This window comes from Marmota monax, unplaced genomic scaffold, assembly GCF_021218885.2.
Source record: "Marmota monax isolate L192 unplaced genomic scaffold, Marmota_monax_Labrador192_F-V1.1 WCK01_AAM20220418_F8-fsc00130, whole genome shotgun sequence".
Lineage (NCBI taxonomy): Eukaryota > Metazoa > Chordata > Mammalia > Rodentia > Sciuridae > Marmota > Marmota monax.
Genome location: NW_026693244.1, coordinates 4174480 through 4200515, shown reverse-complemented (window position 1 = coordinate 4200515; position 26036 = coordinate 4174480). Strand labels below are relative to the sequence as shown.

The window sequence follows — 26036 nt, the reverse complement described above, 5'->3', positions numbered from 1 at the left end:
AATAATGCAACTGGTAACTGGATTGGGCAGTGGACTGAGAAAGAATGAGAAAGTATCCAATTATCGAGTTGCCAAAGAGTGAGTGAGTAGAAGGCCATGTCCTGGGGACACTTGGACTAAGTATGATATTATAAATCCCCCTAAGATGAGACCAAGGTCACAGAGATTCATTGGACACATCATTACCATAAGCCAAACTTGCCTCACTAAGTAGGTGAATGTTAGGAAAGATAACTACACAGCACTACAAACTTCTAAGAAAAGCGAATCTGGTATAAGTCGCGGCTAGGTTGGTTTGAGAAAAAGGTGAAGAGGCAAGGGCTGGGGGAGTGGCTCAGTGGCAGAATGCTTACCTAGCGCGAGTAAGGCCCTGGGTTCAGTACCCAGCACCAGAGGGGAAAAAAGAAGGTGAAGAAACAAAAAGTTCTATATCCCTTAAATATCCTATTAAGAGCTAAGCAGAAATACCTGACACCTCCAACAAGTAAGAGAAGGACTAAATTAGGTCTTTGCATACAGAACCAACATTGAAAGTGTGCGAATACTAGTGTAACAAAATATTGTTCAATAAAACTGTATATGTATCATGATAGTAACTCTCCACAGTCATCAACTGCTTGGCAAGCCTCTAGCTCCTTGTGTACTTCACCCCTGTATGCTTCATTTAATATATCTTTGCCCAGCAAATTAATATTACTGAATTTGCTCATCCTGAAAAATGTGTGAAGCCATTTGGCCATGGTGTATGAACATCAAGACTAAATATTCGCATGTCCCTCTGTCAGGCAGGGTTCCCCTCTGTTCTCCTACAGTGCTGATGAGCCATGCCTCCATCAAGACAGCTAGTAAACAGTATGGTAGTGATGCAGGATGATGTGTCTCCCCTATCAGACAGAGGGTGCTGCAGGAGCAGGCAGGGGCTGTAGCTCTCACCCGCTCTTCCTACATCCCTCAGTCCAGCACACAGAAATGTGCTATGTGTTTGTGGATTGAACTACATAGTCCTCAGAGTGATGTTAATTTCAAAGCCCTTTCCTATGACACGTGATGTGTTTCCCAAGGAGCTCTTACAGTGTTTGAAAGAAATTACCTCACACCAGGTCTTTGGCTAACTCACCACATGTCAACTTCCACTACAGTTCATGGAGCAGTATGTTGTATTACCATTATCATCATCATCATTATTTGTAATATAACTTCTAAAGTTTCTTGGAGTTTCCAACTTCTAGGCTATGATACTCCTTTTCTGCATTAAAACCATCTCAACACGCTCTTCCAAAAGCTACCACAGCTATTCTGAGATGACTTTTGAAGGGTCATACAGTCTTTACCAACACCTTACCCTACCTTTCCACTGGAAAGATGCCACCACCCCACCACTATCTAGGTTAGTGGTTCCCATTGTGAGTGGGGTGGGCCGGGAGACATCTGGCAATGTCTAGACATTCTTGAAGGTCACAACTGGGGGAGGTTGGCACTCAGTGGGTGGAGACTGGGGATGTGGCCAGACATCCTGTAATGCGCTGACAGTGTCCTCCACTCTTCTTGACAAAGAATTATCCACCCTAACATGCCAATAGTGCCAAGATTAAGAGCCAGATTCCTGTGAAGAGGAATCAGAAAGTGTCAGGAGAAAATTCATACTGTTAATACTCAAATGAGAAAAGGGGGGAAGAAATAATTCATTTTAGGGCAAAATAGTGGGGAAAGAAAAAAGAAAAAAGAACAGAACAAGGGCTTTTGAAGCCAGAACTGTTTGGCTATAAGATACAGCTTTACCACTCAGCCACTGTGCAATGTGAGTGAATTTACCTACCTAAGGGTCAGCTTCCTTTTCTGGAAGTTAAAGTAACTAATGCTTATAAGTTTAGTGTGTGGATAAAATAAATTAACTTAGTAGGTGTTAATAAAAGGAGGCTGCTGTCCCCTACATTTGTTCTTTTCAGATGCTAGAAATTCACAAGGTTGATTTAAAGCTACGATTTTTTTTTTCAGATTTATCTTGAAGCTTTCTCCAGAATATTACAGTATTTTAATGTATTGAACAATTTTCAAGCTGGAAACAGAATTAGCAAATCCACTTCCAAGTCTGCTTACTTTTCGGGGGCAGAGGATAGATTCATTTTTTTATAGCCCAGAATTTAAATGAAGCCAGCTTTTCATATGTATGTCTCGATTTCAAAGGGGGAGGAAAACTGCCAGTCAAAATATATTGTTGACGTGAATCTTGGTTGTTTACACCATCTCAAGGTGGTGTGAATTTTTTTTAAGCTAATGTGAATCATTTTGTACTGGTCACATTTAAAAACCTAACCACTATTTCATCAGTTTCTGAGGTCTAAACATTTCCTGTGACTTTTAACATGTTCAATTTGACCAACTTTCTGACCAGAACACTTATCTCTATGTCAATTGGTTGAGGACAAAATTCATTGTTTCCTTAATACACTGGTAATATTGTTGGAAATACAGAAAAACAAGTCTTTTCACCTTGAATTTTCTGCCAAACAACTTGTAATGACCTACTCTGTGGGAAGTATAGAAGATATAGCAGCAAAGAGGATTTGCACTGTACGCGCAAGGCTGATTTCCAGGTACAAAGGGGAAATACAATTTAAACAATTTTTTTTTTTTAATTTTTTATTGTGGGTTAAACAATTTTTTTTTCAAAAAAATGTTAAAACATTCGTGCAGTACATTTTAAGTGAAAATATTTATTGATAAAGAATTAGACTTGGGCTGAGTTTGTAGCTAGCGCAGTGGTAGAGTACTTGCCTAGCTTGTGTGAAGCACTGGGTTTGATTCTCAGCACTGCATATAAATAACTAAAATAAAGGGCCATTGACAACTAAAAAAAAAAAACAACAAAAGAACTAGTGTCATTCTTTTCTCCAAGAAACATCTTTTAAAAAAATTTTCCTAAGTCAGCTTATTCTGAAGCTGCCTTACATTTCAATTCTCATTTACTAAATACCACCACATAAGCAGTCCTGTACAGTTGTACTTCTAAGAAGCTTCACTTAGGACCAAGTTTTACTCTTTTTTTTTTTTTTTTTTTGGTTCAAGCATTCAAATTCAGTTGAAATATCATGTGAGATTGAAAAGTATCTTTCTAAAAAGAATAAATATGCCATGAGGGAATAAAGGACTTGAGATATCCTAGAAGTTGACAAGAGAAAATTATCCATATAAATAACAGCAAGTAAACCAATTGTACAGTTTTTTTCCTTTATGGCAAAGGAGGGAGTAAGCAAATATAAAGCCACCACTTGGCTGAATTGGTGTCACTTGCCCAATGGTGTGCTGGCGCTGGTTTGTCCTGGCTCTTAGGCGCCAACTGTCCTCAATTCTCCCCAGCTCCACATTCAGTGACATCACGTTGGTTAGCTTGAAATCAACCACAGTGGGGATATTTATGCCACAGAAATGGGCAGATGTTACAAACCAGGGCTTCTTTCCAGAGAGTTGATTTGCCAGTACGTGACTGAATAAAACAATCAATATCATTCTGTTACTTGATGTATATATGTATGCATGAAAAACCGAGCAAGCAAGAAAGGAAAATAGCATGTCAGCCAGCCAGATGGGGCAGTGGGTGGGGACAGGAAAAGAAGAAAGAAAGGGGAATGAAAGGAAGAGGATGTCAGATGGGACACCCTCATATAAACACTGTTTAGCTGATCCAGATGGGTTTAATGTGGCCAACAGAAAGGTCAAGGAAAGATGGTAGATGTGCAGAGCCAGAGAAATCCCAAGGTCATTTCTCTTCTCTGTAATTCTTGGAGAATGTAGGGGCCCATGGCTGTGATGATGGTCAACATGCCAGCAGGCAGGTGTATACACACCCCAACTCAGGAGACAAACATCAAAGGTTCATACTGGTTTATACTGTTAACACAATAGGGTGGAGGGAACTGTGCATGATTTGAGTTCCCTTCAAAGGGGAAATGTCAGTATGTGTGTGTGTGTGTGTGTGTGTGTGTGTGTTTGTGCGCATTACTGGAAGCAGCAAGGTGAGACCTACATTTCCCATTTGCATGTGTAGCTCTGTGACACTCACCACAATCAAGAAGCTGTCGTAATTCTGCAGGGTTGCTGGAGCTTTGTGTTCTGTATAGAGTCGAACATTCCAGACCTAGGGCACAAAACAGAACCATGTATGACAAACACAGCTCTCTGGAGAACCTGTGAGCCTTCTGCCAGAGAGACATTCCAGTTTCCATGCCGTATCTATTCTAGATGTGTACCAAACATTCTTGGAAGTCAACTCCTACTATTAATCTTATCTAGCATGTCAATAATTTTGGCAAAACCAGCTGGCCACTAAGAAGCAAGTTAATCATGTTTATTAAATTATGGAATACATAAGAGTTTCCATACAGTAAACTACATGCTAACCTAGAGCTAGAAATCACAGGCCACGATTATTTTCCCAGTAAAGAGACCTAAATAGCTGGGGGGGGTGGGGGGGGTGGGGTGTCTAGCAAAGTGTCTTCATATTTCAGGTAGTAAGAAATTTATTTAATAAATGTCCCAGAAATACACATAAATTGTGGCATCCATGAAATAAGGGTCTCAATAAGTGAACTGACAACCTCTAGCAGTCTGGTTACCTTTCTTTTCAATGGCTTCCACGAGCTTGATGAGGAGAGGAGGGGCAATGTCAGGAGGGGCAAATTGTTCTGCCAGATCCGGAAGGGTCAAAGCTGCAAACACACAAAATCCCACAATTATATTTAATTTAGGAGAATCAAACACATTAGACCACAATAAAGACTATTTTAAATATAATTTAATTACATTTGACAGTAGCAAACTTAGGTCCAAGTAAGAGAGACCCCCCCCCCCACCCCAGGCTGTACACTTTCAGGGCTAGGGGAAATGCCCATTTCTTTTCTCCTAGGATATAGTCAGAGTACCAGCCTAGAATCCTATGATTCCCAGCCACATGATCTCTTAAGACCTCTCTCCCTAGGGCATCCTCCCCAGGACTCCTGAACCTTCCATGTTCAGGTGCACCCCAGAATTCAGAGGTGGGCTAAATCTGGCAGGGGTCTAGGGCTGGACTGGAGTTTGGATGAGCAGGATAAGCCAGGGAGGAGCCGGCTCCTGCTCTCCCTGTATCACCCTGCTCTGGAGCAGTATTCTGAGGAGCCTAAGAAATTCAAACTGGCCTCCTGGTTATTATGAAACAATCCTTATCCAGATGGGGAAACAGATGAGATTCTGTTGAATGTTAGCATGATGTCTAACTAAAATATTTAGACTCAGGGTACTTGGGCATCTTTTTGCACTCTCGCCTCAAACCCCACAAATGCAAGGGGTGGCTGTAAGCTAATACAAATGATCACTGTCCACTTGACATCAAATTAAGTCCCTGTGTTATTGCTGTCAGAGCCATTATTTGCTTACATATATTTTGGGCAGTTAGTAGTTTAAGAACTGTGAAGCTTTGATAAGCTGTTTCCCCATGCTTTATTTGTATGGTTTGTATGTTTTACCAATTGTAATGACACAGAGAAATCTGATTGAATGACATTCACGAACAATTTTTTATGATATTACACTGATGGCTATATTATTACTCCAAAAAACCACAAAAGTTTTAAAGTAAAAATAATTTTCTCAAAATATGCCAGAAGAGGGCGCTAAATATATTCACCTGAATTTTTTCAAACTTCAAAATATGGGTGACAGTCTTTAAGAAAATGTCTATCTGTGCAACCTACTTACTAGGCATCTATAAATAACTTTAGACAAGTAAAATCTACATTTTGCACTCTGACCTAGGAATAGTTCATATAGTCTCAGAAAGACTAAATAGTTGCAATTTTGTTTCAGTGAGATTTTAATGGTATAATTCTTTATTATAAACTATGTACCTGGTTAAGCAGATTTCTGATTAAGCCCATATATCAAGTACTAAGAATTAATGTTAGTTAAGAGTTAATGACAGATTCATGATTCAAAAATACAGTTGTGTCACTAAATTTTGACCTCAGAACTAAGAATGATTTAAGTAAATTATGTTGCAAATCCTAAACACTCTGATTTAAGATCCTTGAAGATTGTACTATGTCCTATAATAGACATCATATATGATTTTGCACCTATCTCTATCAGCCATTGCTACAACTCAGGATAAAATGAGAAGAGCTTAATTATAACAGGAGGAAAATCCTATAGCTGTGCTGTCTGATAAAACTTTCCTGCAATGATGAAAATATTTCTATAGCTGTGCTCTCAATAAAGCAGCAACTAGTCATAGTGGCTACTAAGCACTTAAAATGTAGCCATTACAAAATCCAGGGACCGAATTCTTAATTTTAATTGATTTAGATTGAAATAGCAACATGCAACTAGTGACCACAATATCAGAGGGTACAGTCTGGTATCCTGCATAAGGGAAAATATCATCAATGACAGATGAAAGAGTTCTGAGTCACTGTGTGCTATCTTTGAGATGGCATCCTGACACAGGGCTAATCAGTATTTGGACTTGAGGCCCTTAAAAGGTCACCAGTTTCTTGGGTGACTTTAAACAACTGCAAAATCACTCTAACACCTTTTGGTTAGAACATAAAGGCAGAACAGATAATGCCATTAACAGGCACCATTCAGAGAGATGGGTGGGAACCTCAGCTCTCCTAACACTGATCACCACCTGGAGAACACTATGGAATGCAGATTCCCAGGATGCACTACATCCCCAGAATTAGAATGTCCAGGAATGGGGCTAGAAGCTGTTGGAGTAATAAGTTTTAGGATTTACTAATTTTTAAAATTATTGTGGTTGTAGATGGACAGCATGCCTTTATTTGTTTAGTTTTTTATGTGTTGCTAATGTTCAAACCCAGTGCCTTACACATGCTAGGCAAGCACTCTGCCACTGAGCTACAGCCCCAGCCCTAGGACTTACTATTTTTGATTAAAAAAAAAAAAAAAAAGTCTATGCAGATGATTCTCCTGAAAAAAATCCATTAATGGTATCTCCAAGTTTCTAAATGTTAAAATGTGAATGTATCTGATAAGCACTCAAAATACAAATGTCTTTAAAGTTTCAGTCTTTTTAGTTAAAAGTGTTGTAAAATTTAAAAACACTCTAATATGAAAGTGAATACCCTTTCATTTTCTTTGATAAACTATAAACCATTTCTGTTGGCCTAAGTGGATGTTCAGTTCACAAAAGGATCCTTTCCCACAAATACTTTATTTTTATAGTGAGCAAAACAAACACTACTCTATCAGCATATGTAACAGAAGGGAAACGTAAAGGTAGGGAAATGGTATAGAGAAATGCTACTGAGTATGTACTTAGCTCTATCAAACCAACAGATCTGAGCACACTCCCAAATTCAGAAAACTGAAGATGGATTAGTGAATATACAATACACATACCCACACAACACTTATGCAATGAACAGGCTGATTCTGCTTTCCTTTCTCTCATAAATAAGCATTTTTTTTTAAATGGAAAACAATTTCTACGCTGGCACTAAAAATGGAATTACTTAATAACGCCTTATCTCCTTCCAGAATCTTATCAACATCATCATTTCTGAAGGCAAATATGAAAGTTAAATTAAACGATAATTAAAAATTTCATCTAATTGTGATTGAAATATGCACCCGACAGTTGTTCTAGTGCTGGGTTGGCAAGTGCTACATGCAGGTTTCCACCCTTCTCTCTTCACTTGAACTGAAGACATTTTTAAAAAGCAAAAGCTTACTTTCTTTATTCTTCCCATGCTTTTTTTGTCCATGACATTTAGTTTACCTGCACTTATCCTGAGCTACACAATAGCATTTGTTTTACTTATACTGGAGTTTTATGAAGTTTCTGAAACCATTGTGAGGTCACTGAGAGTATTTCATACTGCTGTCAGATTATCTAATAAAGAAAGAAAAAAAAAATTGACACACATGTGGAAGGAAGTGGTAGAGCTCTTTTTGTAATATATTGAATTTTTAATATTAAAAATTTTATTGTTCAAAGGCATGAATTACTATAGCTGATCAAGATTTTAAAACGGGAGTTTGAAAAGTAAAATTTACAAGAGATGATTAAAAAAAAAAAAAACACACAATTCAAGGATTTCCTATTCCCTAGTACAATATCTGTGATTCAGTCCACTTCCCCTGTGAAATATTTAGACATAGGGAATATGGCAGCCCTACCCAAGAAGTTTGTAAGTTCATTTCACTAACTTTGGGCATCAGAATTAATTACCATCAAAATTCTAAAAGATATTCTAAAGTAAAATATTCTTACAACAACCCTAAAATCAATTATTCCTTTCATTCCATTGTAAAATTTAAAAACATTTAAAAGCATTGTAAAATTTAAAAACACTCTAATATGAAAGTGTATACCCTTTTATTTTCTTTGATAAACTATAAACCATTTCTGTTGCTAAGTGGATGTTTAGTTCACAAAAGGATCCTTTCCCACAAATACTTTTCTTATACTGAACAAAACAAACACTACCCTATCAGCATATGTAACAGAAGGGAAACATAAAGGTAGGTCTAAATTTTTTTCATAAATTTCATTTTAAGGGATTTTAAAGGGAAATGGCAATTTTAGGAATTACCAAACTTGGTAAGTTGTTCTTTGACCAGTTCATAATTAAGTATCACATCTACAATTTGATAAACCAAAACATAATTGGAATAAAAATAATTAAAATATAAAACATATAGGGTAGAGTTATAAGTAAAACACAAATTGACAAAGTGTGATCCTTCTAAAGTTTACATATAAATTCTCATTGGATTTCATCTGCTAGCATGATTTTTATACCAGAATAAGAACTGCATTTTGGTTTTGAGGGCAGCTGTAGCACATTGTCTAAAGTCTGGAGAACCAGGTCCACTCTGAAGAATCTGGTGGAATTTGTAGATTCCACTACTACAATCCAACCCCTTTTGTCCACTTAATTGAGTTTGTCCCTTTATTTTTGTTTTTTTGATAAAAAAGAAATCAGTATCAGGTAAGGAAAAATAAAGAAAGAAGAGCTAAAAGGTCTAAAAGTAGTGAATCCAAGACACACACACTATTTCAAAAGAAAGGAGGAATCATTTTCAACATTGACAAGATCACCAGGGATCCAGGTGTACCAAACTGTAGAAAGAACTTTGATGACACATCAGAGGCTGCATCTTCCACTGATGCCACCACCCCCGCAACCCACCCACCCATCCTGGTGACAGACAATCACATGCAACAGAAGAAAGCCTTCTTTTCAAACTTAAGCCTTCCCAAACCACTACCACGGACAGGCCTCAACAATCCTTGGGCACCAGCAGTGTGTGGGAGAGGGTGGCATTCTTTGCACTAAGCGGTGCCAACACCGCTGTGAAGTGCAAGATGAAACCAGCACACAGCTGCACCTTTGGAGGCGTTCTCCATTAAAAAGAGATATTTTAAAGTTAGTGCCTGGCAGGGCCAAGTGGAAAGTTTAAGCTGAAACACTGGGACTCCAGAGATGGCCCCAGCCAAGTATTTCATTCCTGATGGAAGCGGCTTGGAAGTGTGTGAAATTTTGCTGCTTTCCTCTAAAAATGCAACACAAAATACACAGAAATTATATATGCAAACATGGATCAATATTAAATCAAGATGTTAGTCTAACTGCCACTGAATCAAAACTTTGTTTCTGCCTGAAATAATCTGTTTCATGACTTCAAATGAAACATTCTAATGGGCAAAAGTTAAACAAATCCCAATTTTTTTTCTAAATAAACCTATAAACACATTTATAGTTTATACCTACATTAGTTAGTACCCTGAATTTTAAACTTCGTAAGTTCTATAGGCAACACCACCTTAAACACTGTACTTTGACACTAAAAAACAAAAACAAAGCACAACTCCAACTATGGATCCTTATTTTTGGTACTCACTTGATAACTGCTTGTGATTAAAAGTCATAGGTTTGAAGCCAGAGGTCTGCATGTTAATCCTGATGATTGCTCTTAGTATAGTGGGGAAGTCAATCAGCTTGGACCCCAGTTTTTTCATTTATAAAATGGGAATTACATGAGAAAATAAGATTAAGTAAATTATATATGTATGTGTGCATGTATTGTATATATAACTTATATATGTATGTACATATATAATTTATGCATATAAATTAGAGTATAACACACACATATATATGGTAGGTATAGCTTCCAGTGTACAGATAGCATAATCTTTATTAATGTTAGAATTACTCATATAATCTTGATTAATATTGCTAACAATTGAAATACTTAATCACAATGGCAAATTTTAAGACAAAAACAATTATAATTAAGACAGCAAGAGTCTTCTTGGTACTTTTTAAAGGAGGCATGTTAGAAGTAGCTTTGATAGAGTAGATGTTAATATTTTGCCTTTGTTCTATAAGTAATATTCGATATTTTTTCAGAAGTCAACTCAAATATCATTTTCAATTTATTACACTTTTCCTGTGATACTAACCTCTTTGAGTTATTTGACTCCAGTTTTCTGAATGAGGAGAAAAAATGAACTAGGAATGATTATGTAATAAATTACATTAAGCTTGGCAGAAAACAAGGACTTTTTTGGATAAGGAGAAGAGAGAAAAAAGTATGGGCAACTGAAAATAGGAGTAGAAAGAGTAGATGTGAAAATAAATCTTCAAACATAACTGCATTATTTTCAGAGATAACTAGTAGGAGGGAATTAAAGGAGTTGCCAACAGATTTAAACTTGAAGTCTGGCAATCTTTTCAGATACCCCAAAGTTAGTAGTCTTTAATATCTCCAAGTTTATCTTCTGCCACTTCATCTCTTCTGATCCACAGCTTAAAAACAAATGACAGGGATGTGAGACCCTCTGCCCATTTGGTTTTATTTCTAGACAACAGATTGACATCAGAAACAAACGGCAGGCAAAGATCTTCTTATTAAGCATAAGCAGACATTACGGCTTCTCTTCTGATGGCCTTGGCTAAAGCCTTGGAGTAAAGAGATCAGGAAATGCAAGATTACACTTAATCTTTGACAGGCAGCCTAATTAACTATGATTCTTATCACCTAAATTGGAATCTGATTTAAAGATGACAATTTATGGTGTTTAGCAAATTAAAATGCTGGGAAGGAGGTAAATGAAGAAGAAAGGGATTCCCCTCCCCTCTCCCTACCCAGAAAAGCAGTTGAATCTGAATGATTTCAGAAGTCAATGATAGAAGAGAAGTAGCCTTTTGGTCTGTTGGCTCAGAAAGACTTCATATAACACCTGACCCAGAAGCTTCAGAAAGGACAGAAAGAAAGGAAGAACACACACCATACATACAGTGGCACTTGCTATTTGTTGAGTGCATAAATGAATATTATATCAACTAGGAGTGCATCCCCACACTATTTTACAGACATGGTTTTATTTTTCATAGCAGATCAGAGATGGATAGGCTTTATTTTCCTCAATTTACAGGCAAGGAGACTAAAATGAGAGAAATGAAGCCATTTGGCCAATGTCACAAAGCTCATAAACATGAGTTCAGCATGGCTTCCATCCATCACAATAGAAGAGTCACAGTCAAGAAAAGAAACCTATGACACATTTCCCAAAAATTCCTGTCAAGGTCTCTAATTTAAGGGAGCATTACAATGAAGGTGTTATTACCACACAGATATATGCTGCTCATCCCATTCTATAAGGGAATAGCCATCATACTTCCTAGTGGGTTCAAGTTGATAATAACAGTGTTCATATTCCCTTCCCCAAGTAAGAAAGTCAATAAATACATTCTCCTTAACCACACACTCCTTTACATGTGGATAATCAACACTATAAACAGCAAAGCAGTGGGAACCCCCATGGGTAGCAGAAGGAGGTGAAGCACTCCAGGAGAACCACACAATCTCTAACTGGGGGTGAACTTGCAGAGGCAGAGGCGCTCACTTCTTTCCCACACAGACTTAACCATAAATTTCAGAGTCAAACTTATAAACTGTAATGTTGTAAATGCTTAAACATAATAAACCAGAGAACCCTGATGTCAAAAGCAATTGCAGGATCCCCTGGTGGGGAGAAGGCTGGGGTAAAGAAAGGGACTGGACAGAAAGATATTGCTGGAGCCCAGACAGAGGTGTTGGATCCAGGCTGGAACCTCACTGACAGGATGGTCAGCAGGCATTGGCTGACCAAGGAGACAGCTCGAAGAGAGAGGGAAGAGCTGCCAAAGAGAAAAACCGATCCAGCTGAATAGAACAGGCAGTTTTAAGACAGCTTGGATGAAAATCAGAGGCGAAAAGAACCACCAGATTCCATTCTAAATAACTACAGAGAGCTGGCTTTTTTTCTCTGACATTTTTAAACATACTGAAAAGTTGAAAGAACTGTTCAGTGAATGCCCATATGTCCTCCACCTTGATTCTGCAATTAACATTTTGTCATAAATCTGATAGATATTTATCTTTTTAAATGAATTTCAAAGTAAGGCACAGAAGTCAATTTCTGTGGGCTGAATCATGTCTCCCACACAAAGCCCTACCACCCAAAGTGACGCTATTTCAAGACAGAGCCTTTGGGAGATAACTGAGTTGAGATGAGCTCATGGAGTTGGGACCTTGGTGATAGGACTAGTGCCCTTATAAAAACAGACATCAGAGAGCTTGTTCCCCATTCTTCCCATGTGAGGACCCAGCAAGAAGGTAACCATCTACAGGCCACAGATAGAGACCTCACCAGAACCCAACCATTTTTATACCCTAACCTCAGATGCAGCCAGTAGAAATGTGAGAAATGTTTCTGAGGTTGCAGCCACCCAGTCTATGCTAGGGTAACCTGAACTAATACATCAGTAACTATACCCAAAGATGGGGGAAAACCTTAACCAAAAAGTCATTATCAAATACAAATTGTATTCGTATTTAGTAAAACCTTCTCTGGATGTCAGATATTCCCAAGGGTATAGGTTTGGGGTCATGCTTCTGAAGCTTTCGTGTGTGTATAAATAAACCTGCTTCAGAAGGCCTGAGGTAGGGTGGGGTCTGAGATTCTGCATTTCCAATAAGCTCCCAAGTAATGCCCTGATGGTTCTCAGACCACATTTTAAGCAGTATGAATTAAGGATGAGCCTAACAGAGAAAATCACTGTGGGAGACAGAATCTCAGTGATTCACTCTCATACTGATAACATATGCCTGCATGCCTTGGGCTTCACAGGCTGGCCTTGCACTGGACTCCAGTGATCAAACATCTAAACTTGTGTTGGGCAGATGATGCTGAATGAGTCAAGGGTCTAGCTGTCACAGTGAATTAGGTCTGATATCCTCCCTAATTAGGTATCAACAGAGAAAAGAGCTCTGTGCATCTGGGTACCACTGTGTGGGGAGGAATGGTGTGAACAAGGTCCCACAGTATGTTACAGCCAAGGACTGGGCTCCTTAAATTTGGAGTGTGGTTTGGGAAGGAGGTAGAGAGAAATTACAAGTTTACCTCTCTCCTCCTGACGGTTCCCATGTATTGAACACTTTGCAATGGAAACTATGCTCAGTGCGTTATCTCAGTTAATCTGTATAACCTTGTGAGTATTAACTGCCCCCTTCTTACAGATGAGGAAACTGAGATTAAGAAAAGTTAAACAATGTGCCTAAAGTCATGCTAATACTAAGAGTGGTAAAGCTGAGATTATAAAAAACAAATTGACCTCTAGGCCAACATTAATCACTCCTTGAATCTAGTCTACCTCCTGGGACAGACAGACTGCATGACAACACTCTGGAGGTTACAAAGCCAAAAGAGGTTGAAAAATCTTTTCAGGATGCCAGTGGAAAAGCATTTGGTGACAGTTACAAGCCTTGGTGACAAGACAGGCATTTGTTCAATTTGAGCTTGTACTGTCCAGCCAGCCTCTCACCATCACTTCTGCTTTATCAGGATGGAACTCTTGCCAGCCTACTCAGCCAGGCTAAATATTTTCAGGACAGCATTTATTAAATATTTTCTCATAAGGCTAAACTAAGCACATTCTTCCCCAAGGATGTAATGGGTTTTATTCATCTAAAAATAACCTGCCAACTTACCACTTCCAATAAGGTATAACAGACTCTTTGGGTTAATCATCAGGTAGGGAAAGGACCTGCAAATAATTTTTAAGAATATATATTTTACGATTTATATTTCCAAGGATTCCAAAATGAAATCTTAAGAGGTATGTGAAGGGAGTTAAAGGGTCCCAGTTTGGGAGGCAGGGGAGTAAAGATGAACTGGTAGTGGAAGTAGGGAGAAAAAGGGGGAAAAAAAAGAGAAAGACAAGGGGCCTGGAAATACTGAACAAACGATTCCTCCAGCTAATGCAGAAGTAATTCATGAGAGAGCGTTCAGTCAGCTTTTTTTAATTACCAAAGTTTTCAAAATCACCAATATAGAACTGAGCTATTCATACGTAATATAAGGTACAACAATTTCAATATAAAAGTAAACACAACCTTTAACAATCATGTGAAGGGTTACAGTTTTAAAGAAATGATGCAATATACTTTCACCACCTCAGACAGAGATGATTAATTCTGGTGTGCTAATAAATTCTCATATTTCACAAGATACCATGATCATCAGTGCAAGAACAGGAGACTATTCACCTCTCAGCTAAGGAAATTCATGGATTTATTCTAGTATGAATTTAAGAATTTTAAATGGGCCAATTTGGACCTTATGATTAAATTATCAAAAAAAAAAAAAAAAAAGCTCAGGATGATAAACAGTTCTCTGCTATCAAAAGTAACTTGTGCTAGACCAATCTATTTTTTTAACTGAGACCTACAGGAGGAGCTATAGATACAACTGACGCAAAATATAAAACATACACTGATCATATCTGATTGTCAGAAATGAGCTGACAAACAGGTGATATCTCAGAAGCGACATATTCTAATAATTGCTGGAAAGTCAATAGGGTAAAGTGCTTCTGTCGATATGAACTGGAGCTAACTGGTGAAAGAAAAGGAGTGAGGGAAAGATTAAGCTGGACTCAGGGAACTGTAAAATCAGTGATTTTAATCAACACTTGAGATTCTTGATAGAGGTACGCTGGTAACAACCTGAAGACAGAACACTGCAGAAACTTCCTGGCTGAAAGTGGGAATGGTGAGAAAGTGTTGGTTTTCTATAATGGAAATACCTGTGATGTTGTTAATGAAAAAGTGCCCATGACTCAGGCCACAGAGGGCCCAAAGGTGAAAGTAATCGTTATCCCTGCGGGGTCTTCCTTTCTGCATTATCAGCTCAGAGCTGCCTCTTTCCTAATGACAGTCACGATCTATGCTCCACTTCTCTGCTGGGTCACTTCTCTATTCGGCTGAAAAGGAAGTGATAGGCCCTGAAACATAAGAGGGAGTTTTGTACATTTTGTTCTATCAGATCAGGCCTCAGTAACTCCGTGAATTATGAGCTGTCAACTACTTTTTCATCTGCTATAGAATATGCTTCTTAGAAATTGTGGCTATAAATAAAACAACAGATGTTTTTTGTTGGCTCCAGGAGGAGCTTGGGTATTTTTTTTTTTTTTTTTAAAGGGGGATTAAAGAATTAATCCAAAAGGTTGTATTAGGTTTCCCCCTGTTGGTCATTTTTTGCATCAGCCTTCTGATGACCCATTTGTTTTCCTTCATGAATTACTACTGTTTGGGGCCATTTAGTGTAACCTATACAGAAAGCCAGGAAATGGATCTACAGCACAACTGCATCCTTCTTATGACTTCTGTTTAAAAAATAATAAGTATGATTAAATACCTTCTTTAGGCACAATTGTCACTGTGTTCTATGGGAAACAATCAAAAAGCCACTGTGCAGCAGTAGGAAAAAAAAAAAAAAACTAGACAATGGGTGAGGAGTGTGCTCTAGATTGCTTTGCTAACAGGTTGGGTAACTTTGGGGGAAAACATTCAATATCTCTGGGCCTCACTGTGCAGATCAGTGAAGTCATCACAAAGTTTAGCTAGATGTTCTAAAATAGCCTCTATTTCTTAAATTCTGATTTGGAGAGGAAGTCAAGGAGAGCATATGGCCAATCCAAAATTATTAAATTTACATGTTATCATGGATTACTTTTAAAATAACTGTATGCTTCATAGTCACCATGCCATTGCAACTCCAGCAAAAAAATTAGAGGATATTTGGAGTGGGCACCAAGCATGAATAATTTCAAGTGTAGTGGGGTGGGGGGGAATAAATAAAGTTCAATAAAGTGGGACAGTATCAGCATTCATTTATGTCATAGGTTTCATTCACCTATAATTTCTAATCTGAAGCATGGAGGGTCAAATAAGTGTTTTCAGCTTAGATATAAATTTTCATTTGGCCAGAATCAACAGCAAATTCAAAAGGACTGAAAAATTCCTCTGACCTCTGAGGGTAGACCTAATGGAAGACAACCAACCCTATGTTCTTAATTCCACAGTCATGAATGCTACAAATTAGAGAAAATGATTTTAATGCGTTTCTAAGCATAATGATTTTGCAGGAAGGGAAGATCATGAGACAAAGCAACAGGAAGCTGGCCAGGCGAAGGATGTGGGGGTGGGGGACGGTCACTGACCTGGACACAACACTAGACACTTAGGGCTCTTCCTCTAGTCATGACAGCACATCAATCTCATTTTGTGCTTGGGAAGGACTGAGAGGTGAAGCGACCACCTGAAGGTCACTTGACCAGTGTTTGGCAAAGCAGAGATTACAACCCATGTTTACATGGACCCAGAGATCTTTCTTTTTAAACTTTGTTAGATTTCTCCCCAGTTCTCCTTCTTCTGACTTTCTGAATTAAATCACTTCTCAATGCAAATACCTTTTGGTGGTTTTAGATTTTTGACCATGTACGCATAGCACTGCTGGGCTCTAAGAGATGGGAAGTAGGGAAGAAAATTATCTCATGATCTACAGCCAGTGAGTACAAACATCAGTGACAGAACACCAAAGGAGGTTACCTAGAAGTTGTGACACTCAGAGGAAACTACTGTTCCCCATAAACCTAGATCTTGATAAGTTTATTCTTTCCTCTCTAACTTGTCATTCAGTTATTTCATTCTTTGAACATTCTCAAAACTGTTGCTATGTACATGTGTGACTATATCATAGTGAATTTCACTTTTATATGTATCTACAAAGCACCAGTTTAAAAAAAAAAAACAATAAACAGAAGGGGGAAACATGGTAGTGGGAAATAACCACAAATTATATGAGATCAGAAACAAACTAAAGACTGCCCTCGAGACTCTTGCTATAAAGATGCCAATAATCATGACTCACATTTTGATGTACTTTAGGCATAATCCCCAAAATAATACAATCTTTTACAATACCATGAGGATAGTTCTATCATTATTCCCATTTTAAAGAAGGAAAAAGTGAGGCTCAGAAAAGTTAAGTCAGTTGTCCAGGCTCACACAGCTGTGCCAGTCACAGCCAGGATATAACTGACAAGAGGTCATTGAGTTTAGAGGCCACAAAGGCAGCACCCTTCCAAGGGATCCTAATGGACTAATTAAATATTTGGGAAATGGACTGTCAAGAGCCAGATAATGAAGTTAGAAAGAATTCTCTAGCCAAAGAACAGACCTAAGAAGTAGAGCTCAAGAACAGGCACTTTTTTTTTTTTTTTAAACTGGCCTATTTCTCTATGTAATGTATTTTTACTAAGATATTCACAGAGTATTTAGCATACCTGATTTATGCCAACCAAATGAGAACAGAACCTGTCCTGGTGACAGCAAACCCTCCTCACTCTTGAAAATCACAATGAGACCAACTGTGTCCATAGTCCTACCTTCTATCAGCTGGCCATTAATACAGAAGAGAAAACACCACTACACATGAAAAGAAATCAAACGAAATGCATAACACAGTCATCAAATAGAGTTTGGACCAGGAATTCAGAGGAAGGATGACTTTCTATAAATAGAGGGGTCCAAATGTCGACCACATATGTAATTTTCCATTTTCTTGCTGCCACATTACAAAGTTTAAAAAAAAAAAAGCAAAATTTAACCTTTTAATCTTTTGTTTAGCATCCTACATATGCAAAATACTATCATTTCAACATATAATTAATAAAAAGCTTTACCTAGAAATTTTGCAGATTTAATATGTTTTATTTCACACTTGTGGAATATCTCAATTTCATAGCAGCCATATTCCAAGGACTCCGGTGGCATTCATGTATGGCTGGTGAACCCTACACTGAGTGGCACAACTTTTGGGGTCTTCTCTTTCTCTTCAGTGTGGTTTGGTTATCTGGAGAATGTGTAAGCTTTGAAATCAAAATTATAAACACATGCAAGAGAGGAGCCACATTCCTCAATGAGAGTTCTGTGTTCTTATCCTGTTTGCACATCAAGAAGAAGAGTTTGACTCCTCCCATGAAGGCACTGTGCCTGAGCTGACTGGGAGCTGAGCAGTAGTGTTCGTCACACCGTAAGAACCTGCTCAAATGCTATTAGTAGGGTCTCACAGTGTTCGTCTCAGTGTCTGGTTGGAGCCGGCATAGTAAGCAAGCCTGTAAAGTGGGATCTTCAGAAATGGTGTGATTAATAACATTGGTGCATCTGAGGGCTCTCCATCTGCTTCTGGCTCTCCTTAAAATGAGCATGAAGTGTGTCTGTGTGCCTCCTGTTCCAGACTGTCTGCTGACTGCAGATGACAGAAGGTTCAATTACCAGGGGAAGGCTGGCATCATTCAGCCATTAAGTCAAAAAACTCTAGGTCTGCTTAGGTTCACATCTGGACAATATGGGCTGCAGTAATTTTATTTATAAAATTAGAGGTCATTAACATGTCCGATATTACCTACAAGACAAATGAGCAAAAGTTACAATAAAAAGAGTAGAGGTAGAAATGTCTACCCAGCGTAAGAAGCAGACACAGGCACCTTAGGAAGCCATCTTCCTTGACAGGATGGTCCAACAGTGTATGCTTTTGTAGTCCAGCATCCTCAAATCCAGTCTCTAGCACATTCTCTTTGTAGAACATGCAGGTTAAAAAAGCAGAAAGACAAAAAGAAAGGATAGAATGATAAAAAAATACAGGTTAATGAATGTGTTAATTTTTAAAAAATTATTTTTTCAACTGTATTGGTTACAATAAGAATGCTTCTGGGCTCAGACTCCAGCTATAAAAGGCTGTGAAGGGAACTGAGGCCTTCAGTGATACCTCATGCAATCAACCATTGTCTTTCTTTCTTTCGGTGCCTGTGCTCTCTGGGATCAAGCAGACAGCCTGTGAAGCTTCGACCCATCTCCTACTAGACACATCCAAGCAACAGTGAGTGGCACAGCTCATATCCAGAAGAGAGTTGCCTTTAAAAAGCCAAGCTGCCATTGTTTTTCTCTGAATATAAGGTGTTTTATTTTTTTAATATTTTTTCCCCTGGGTGGCAGAAACTGGAAGTAGCAAACAGTTTCTAACTCAGATCATATGATAACATGATAAATGGCTAAAAGGCATTAATAATAATAAAAATTATCATTCAGGAAAGGCAACAAGAACAGAACATTACATTATCCAACAAAGGAAGGAGAACATAATTTTGCAGCATATGAATGAACAAAGTACCTTCTAGGTATAACCATCCCAACTGGCTATCATGACTACATTAAACTGAAGAGGCAAAATGACCAACATGAAATCAGGAACACCAGCCCTATATAAACGGGTTACACCTCCATGGTTATCCCTGCATTCCAGCCAGCTTCCTGCTACACAGGAGGAGTGAGATTTGTGGGTCTTGGGAACTTCTAAGGAAGCAGTAGCTCCTATTGTCCACTGTCCATGTTTCCTTTTGAGTTATGAATCCCTTTACTTTTGCACCTATAATTTAAAATGCTAAAGGGAAAAAAATGACAATAAAAGAAAAGGCCTATGAGATAATGGGGGTGAGCTGAGCTTGGCTGAGTGCACAGTTTCCACCTCAGACTAAACCACACGGCATCCTGGGTCCCTGTGGAACAGAAACCAACTATGGCCAAGGAAGCCCCCATAAAGCACATGTGCCCTCTCCCTGGAGTGGCCTACCTGAGGAGGATATTCTGTACTATAGGACAAGCACTAATGTACCACCCACTGCCCACTTGTGCTTTCTGGGTCACCAAGCCGCGACTGGCAGGTGAATGTACCAACATTCAACCCAACTAGGCCCAGCAAAGCTGAAGAACACGAGGCTTGTCAAGAGCATCTGCATCATCCTTTCCAACCCTTTCCCCCAACTTGGTAATAATTTTCTTTCTCCATTATCTCCCCCCTCCTGCTGAGCATCCTCTCCAGTCTATGAGACTGCTCAGTCCCTTACGGTCTCTCTGGTCTTTCCTCATTCAAAAGCCAGCCTCTCTGAGGAGGATCTGACACTGATGTGGAAAAAAAAAAAAATGAAATTATGAAATGTAAAGGACCAGTGAAGCTTTCTGCTTTACATATCATGTGGTGATGTTAACAGGCCTTGAGCCAAATTCTTCTAATTATACCATTTCAGTTACAAACTTCCCTGAAAACAAATGCCCACATATGTGGATCTTCAGAACTTTTTAAACGAATGGATCATTGGACTGGGTCAAGTTAAGACGACTAAAACACTCCAGTCAACTCTGCACAGCTGAGGCCAGAGATGGCTCAGGATGCCCAACCATGACTACAGCTGGGGCTTCAAAGACCATCAACTTCAAGCCACAGTGGGAAAGAAGTGGAGTAAGGATACCTTAATGTATGTAGCACTTAAAAGATTACCAAATATGTGTGTGATCAAAAGAAAAACAACAACTACTTAAAGAGAAAAGCAGAGTGGGGTGGTCGGTTGTTTTCATTAAAGAACAGAAAAACATCTAGTTGGGGAAATCAAAGTTGCTTTGAACTCTGTGCTATTTTGCATCAACACATACTTGGTTTTAAAGACTTCTGTGAATCCACCCTTATGAATTCAGGGTCCCACTCCTTGCAAGCAGGTGCTTCAGAGAAATAATAAAACCACACCGCAAAGGTACTCGGCTACTCCACCTGCAAAGCCCAGGCCTTTGCGGTTTGTGAAGGTGTTACTAGCATTTTAAAATGCAATATCTTGCCCATCAAAATCCCAAATAATCACCCCATTTTAGGAATTGCACAAAGCATAATCCTCCAAAGGGCATAAGAACATCATGACTCTGCATGTTATACTCCCTCCCCTACACTAACCATGAATAACAATAGGATTCCAGTGCTGTATAGGAAGTAGGCATTTCATACTGACAGCCAGTATCTTTCACTTTTACCCTTTGATTTCCTCCCTTTAGAAGAAGCACAGTGAGGCTGACGTTAGACTGGCACGGTAAAAGAATACTAAGAAAGTAATGAGGCTGAGACTTAAAATGAAAACTGAAAGGTTTTCTTCCACCCCCATTACTAACCCATTTTTCCCAAGGACTATTTTGCAGAGCATGACTTCAAATTAATGCCTGATCTATTGGGTCATGAAGAAGCAGGTAACAAGTGAGTGACATTTGTTTACCACATTGCTGAAGTAAGAGGCTGCATTGGAGGCTGACCCAGGTATGACACCATTTGTATACAACTTTGTCAAGAATGAATACCTCCAAAGACTCTGGAAAAGCTCTGAATCCACTATTTGCTCCTATACACACTTCCCTTCATCAGTAAGAATGGGTTATTTTTCCCCGTCCATGGCATGAAAAAATTCTTTATCTGATAAAATTTTTGACAGGACTGAAAAAAAAAAGGGGAGGGGGGTTTCCTTGCAAATCAGGGATTGAAACAATCCTCCTTTGGTAATTTTATAAAAGCAGATGCTTCAAAATTTCATCACCCATTTAGAAGTCTCAGAAATTAAACTCTAAAGCAACCCAGTGATTAAACATGTTCTAGGCCATTCCAGATTTAATCCCCTTGAAGGCTCCCTCCACAGCAGATTCTGTCTCAGAGCAGCATCTTGTTCGCTCACGTCCTGACTGGTGTTAACTAGGGACAAAGGCAAGAAAGGGTTTGGAGGTTACCCAGCGGTAAAATTAGGAATAAGATTCCAGAACCTCAGGAAGCCCTGATTTAATTTAAGATACTGCTTTGTTTGCCTCATTGAAGAAAGAAGAAAAAGACTGTATTGATGCAATCTGCTCCCCTGTATTATATAAAATTTAAAACTTAAACATGATTATGGATATAAAACACAGCTAAGTACTTCCAAGGGTGTCTTCCCTTGAATCATATCAACATTGGAAAAAGTAAGCTACAACTTCTTACTGACCAAAACACTTATCAGTCCATTTACACCAGCTCCAAGATTAAGAGCGATTTATATATTAAACCAACATTCAGAGTACATACCACAACCCGGTCCTTAGAATCGCAACACTGTGTCTTTTTTCTTTTATTGGAGGCTTCACTAAAATAAAGTCTGTGTAAAAACACCCCTTCTCAGGGGCTGAGGGTGTAGATCAGTGGTACAGTGTTTTTTTGTTGTTGTTGTTGTTTTGTTTTTGCACAGTTAACTTGAGGCCCTGGGGTTCAATTCCCAGCACTGGAATTGGAGGAAAACCCTTTTGGATAAAGATCTAAGATGAAAATGACTTGAGAAGATGTCTCCTTTGGGAAGAGATTCCAATGTCCTACAGCATCATGCATCTTTTTTAGATTTTTTGCTTTTGAAGGAATAAGAAATGGGAGTAGGTGATCCCTATGGTGCTTTTCAAATATTCAATCCCATGATTCAAATTTCTTTTCAGTAAACCTTTGATGTTCTATTCTAGTGGATGACAGGAGAGGACAAGAGATGGGAACTAACCATATAAAATAATAAAGCACCCAAACAGATGATATTTTGGTTATAGATGCAGAATCATTCATTTCTAAGGACTGTTTCTTTGTTCCAGCTCTAGATATGGTGATTGCAGGATGAATAGGGAGTTCACAGAGGGACCGTCAGAAGTTTGCTCCCATACTGATTGGTCAACTGATTTATATCATATTTGAGTGTGAAGATTCATATTTACTGTCCACATTGATAACCAAAAGGTCAACATTTAAACATCATTCACAATGCTGGAAAGATTACTAAAATGCAAAAACCAAAATGAGATCCATGGGAAAATATAAGGAAGATATTGAATGGCTCTTTCCTGGAGTGGATATAGATGGGCCCATGGTTGGTCGTTTTCATTTTTCTGAATGAATAAACTTTCCACCTGCTTACTTAAGTGCTCAGAGTATAGACTACATGAAAGCACGTAGAAAGCATGTGTCTCATTTACCATAAAGAACTCTAATGAGGCAAATGGGTGCAGCTGGAACTCACTTGTACCAGATTTCACCAATTCCCCAACTAGCAGTAGATATTTGCAAACACCTCTATGAGTCCCAGCTGCTTCAATTAATAGCTCATGCTGGCAGCCTCTCACCCAACTTAGTAAAATACCATTTTATTTAAAATAGGATTCTGAACATTTTTAATAAGGACTAGATCCATTTATTTTCAAGTCAAATAAATAACCCAAAGATAAATTTAAGCTTGGCTCTTTTAAAAACAGTAATATTTCACATTGAATGTGCTCCTGAGGCCAGAGGAAATGTTCTTTCCTTTCCTAAAATTTCTAGCCAAGTACTCACAAACCCAGTTTCTTCCCAAGAATTTTATTTTTTATTTCTCAGACTCTAGTTTTAAAAGGCTGGAACCTTTCACAGGACAGAATAATTTCATTTGCTAGTTGACTCTTGCTCCAAGTCCAACTTAGACCCTATGGGACACATAAATCTTTGTCTGAAATGTAGGATAAGTGTCATGAAACATACTAGAAAATTGTTAAACCACAGGTCAAAGTATAAATACAAAGATAGAAGTGAAACTGGCTTTAAAGTAAAACTGACAAGCAAGAATAGCACCAGACATTAATTCTTTAGCCAAAGTAACAAAACATTTGTTCAAGGAAAAAGCAGACATATTATGACTAATTTAAGGAGGAAAAAAGATTAATACAGACAATTAGTATTTTTAGGAAGAAGGAACAAGGTAGATGAATTCCTATTCACCATCAATTTCTTCAGCCAAAGCAGGCATGGTGGTGCATGTCTGCAATCCCAGGATTGGGAGGCTCAGGCAGAAGTATTCCCAAGTTGGAGGCCAGCTGGCCTCAGCAATCTAGCAAGACACAGTCTCAAACGGTCTCAAAGATAAAGAATAAAAAGGGCTGGGAATGTAGTTCAGTGGTAAAGAACTCCTGGGTTCAATCCCCAGTACCAAAAAGAAAAAAAAAAAAAAAGAATTTCTAAAGCCTGTCACATAGTCAGTTTTTTTCTGTCAATTACTGTTGCGGGGCTGGGAATAAGTCAGTGGTATTTTCATAGAATATGCAAGGCCCCGGGTTTCATACCCATCACTTTCAAAAAGAAAAAAAAAAAAAAAACAAAAAAACTATGATGGAAAGTATCTGGATAAGAGCAGAGGTTATAAAGTAGAAAAATGTGTAGTTTGTAACCACTGTGTTGTATAACTAGTCACCACTGGATGGCAGTGGGGTTTTACCTAGCAAAACTGCTAATAAGGTAGGATGGGTCATTCAAAATTTTCCCAACATGCTGGGCCTCCAAAGCTTTATGGAAATATAAGTATCTCTTATCTACCAAAAAAAAAAAAAAAAAAAGTTGGGAACCTCTGGCCTAAAATTACAATTTCTTGTTCTACTTATCATTGAAAATTACTAATTTACTATCAAAGTATGGAACTGGGGACTGAAAGAATTAGAAATTCTAAATAATTTCTAGGATTCTGAAATTTGGAGAGCAAGTGTGTACACATGCATGCTCGCGCGTGCACGCACACACACACACCTGCAGTTTACTATTGAAATACAATCATCTTGAGCCTAGAACAACAAATTGAAACCACATTTTATTCTACTTTTTCTTGTTAACTTGATGGCTTCACCACACTTTTAAATGTTACACTCTCCCCTCCCTTGGCATCTGATACTTTTTTTTTTTTTTTTTTTTTGGTGAAATCAGTAATCTCACCAGTGACAAGCTTTGCTTTCAATAAGTAGATCTGCCAACTTAAACAGCATCTCCTACAGCAATGGAATAATGAAAGACACATGTAGGCACTTGCCCTCATCTTATGCAAGCTCAAGTCTGCCTGAAATCGGGCCTATAATTCTGCTAATCTCAGGTTCAGGATAGTGTGACCCAGAGGGTCTAGAATGTGGCCCTTAGTTTAAGCAGCAGAAAAGGGATGAAGGGACCAACCTCTCTCATCTCGTGGTGCTTTTGACCAGCCTCAGCTTCTTAGTTCAATGGAGAGATGGGAGGATCGCTCAAACGCTTGGCAACCATGCGGTCTTCAGACACCAAGCCTTGAATTCTGCCACACTCCTGCTAGTGAACTTGAGGAAGTGCTTTCCAAGCCCCGACTCATGATCCAACCACAGCATCTCAAGTCCACTCCTCCCACACACAGCCAGGAACTCCCCCCACCCTGACCCCAGCAAGCTCCAGATCTGTGAACTTCTACAGATGACCATAGTTTTTTCCTTTCCTCCCTCTCAGAATTCGGTCAACTGTATGCTTTTCCTCTGTAGATATCTAAAGACTTTTGAAACATGCAAAGTCTGAAGAATGGAAAGGAATGACAAGACTGGAAAACTTGAAAGAAAAGAGTTGTAGTTCTAGTCCACAGAAAAGCTCCCTGCCCTCTGCAGCCAGGCCTACCATCAGGAGTCATGGGTGGCTGATCCAGGTGACAGGAATCGCTGTTTCGCCTCCACCTAGAGACTGACTGCTTTTATGTACTTCCTGTGTCATCTTCGTGCATGACAAAGCTACCAGAGATGGGCTGCAAAGGTCTGACCAAGAACACAATGTCACTATGCATTATTAAAATCAACTCTAAAATCCTGGCATTTTTACTTCCATAATAACAAAGACCATTTCAGTCAATCAAAGTATCATCTACCTTTCAGAATCTCCTTGGCAAAATCAATCAACCAATCGATCCCAGGATAGTCTAAGTAGGATTCCTTCTCAGAAAATGGAACCCACTCTACTCCACCATTGT

General features: G+C 38.6%; 1 protein-coding gene across 2 annotated transcripts in view; it reads right to left on the bottom strand.

The window, feature by feature from the left end:
- Positions 1-26036, bottom strand: part of Pik3r1 (phosphoinositide-3-kinase regulatory subunit 1) — an 86269-nt gene that overhangs the window by 24992 nt on the left and 35241 nt on the right. For both annotated transcript variants that reach the window (XM_046456132.2, XM_046456131.2), the window contains 2 exons: positions 4614-4706; positions 4061-4135 (listed from right to left, as the gene is read on the bottom strand). In XM_046456132.2, the coding sequence (XP_046312088.1) occupies positions 4061-4135; positions 4614-4706 (168 nt within the window). The remainder of the gene's footprint in view (positions 1-4060; positions 4136-4613; positions 4707-26036) is intronic.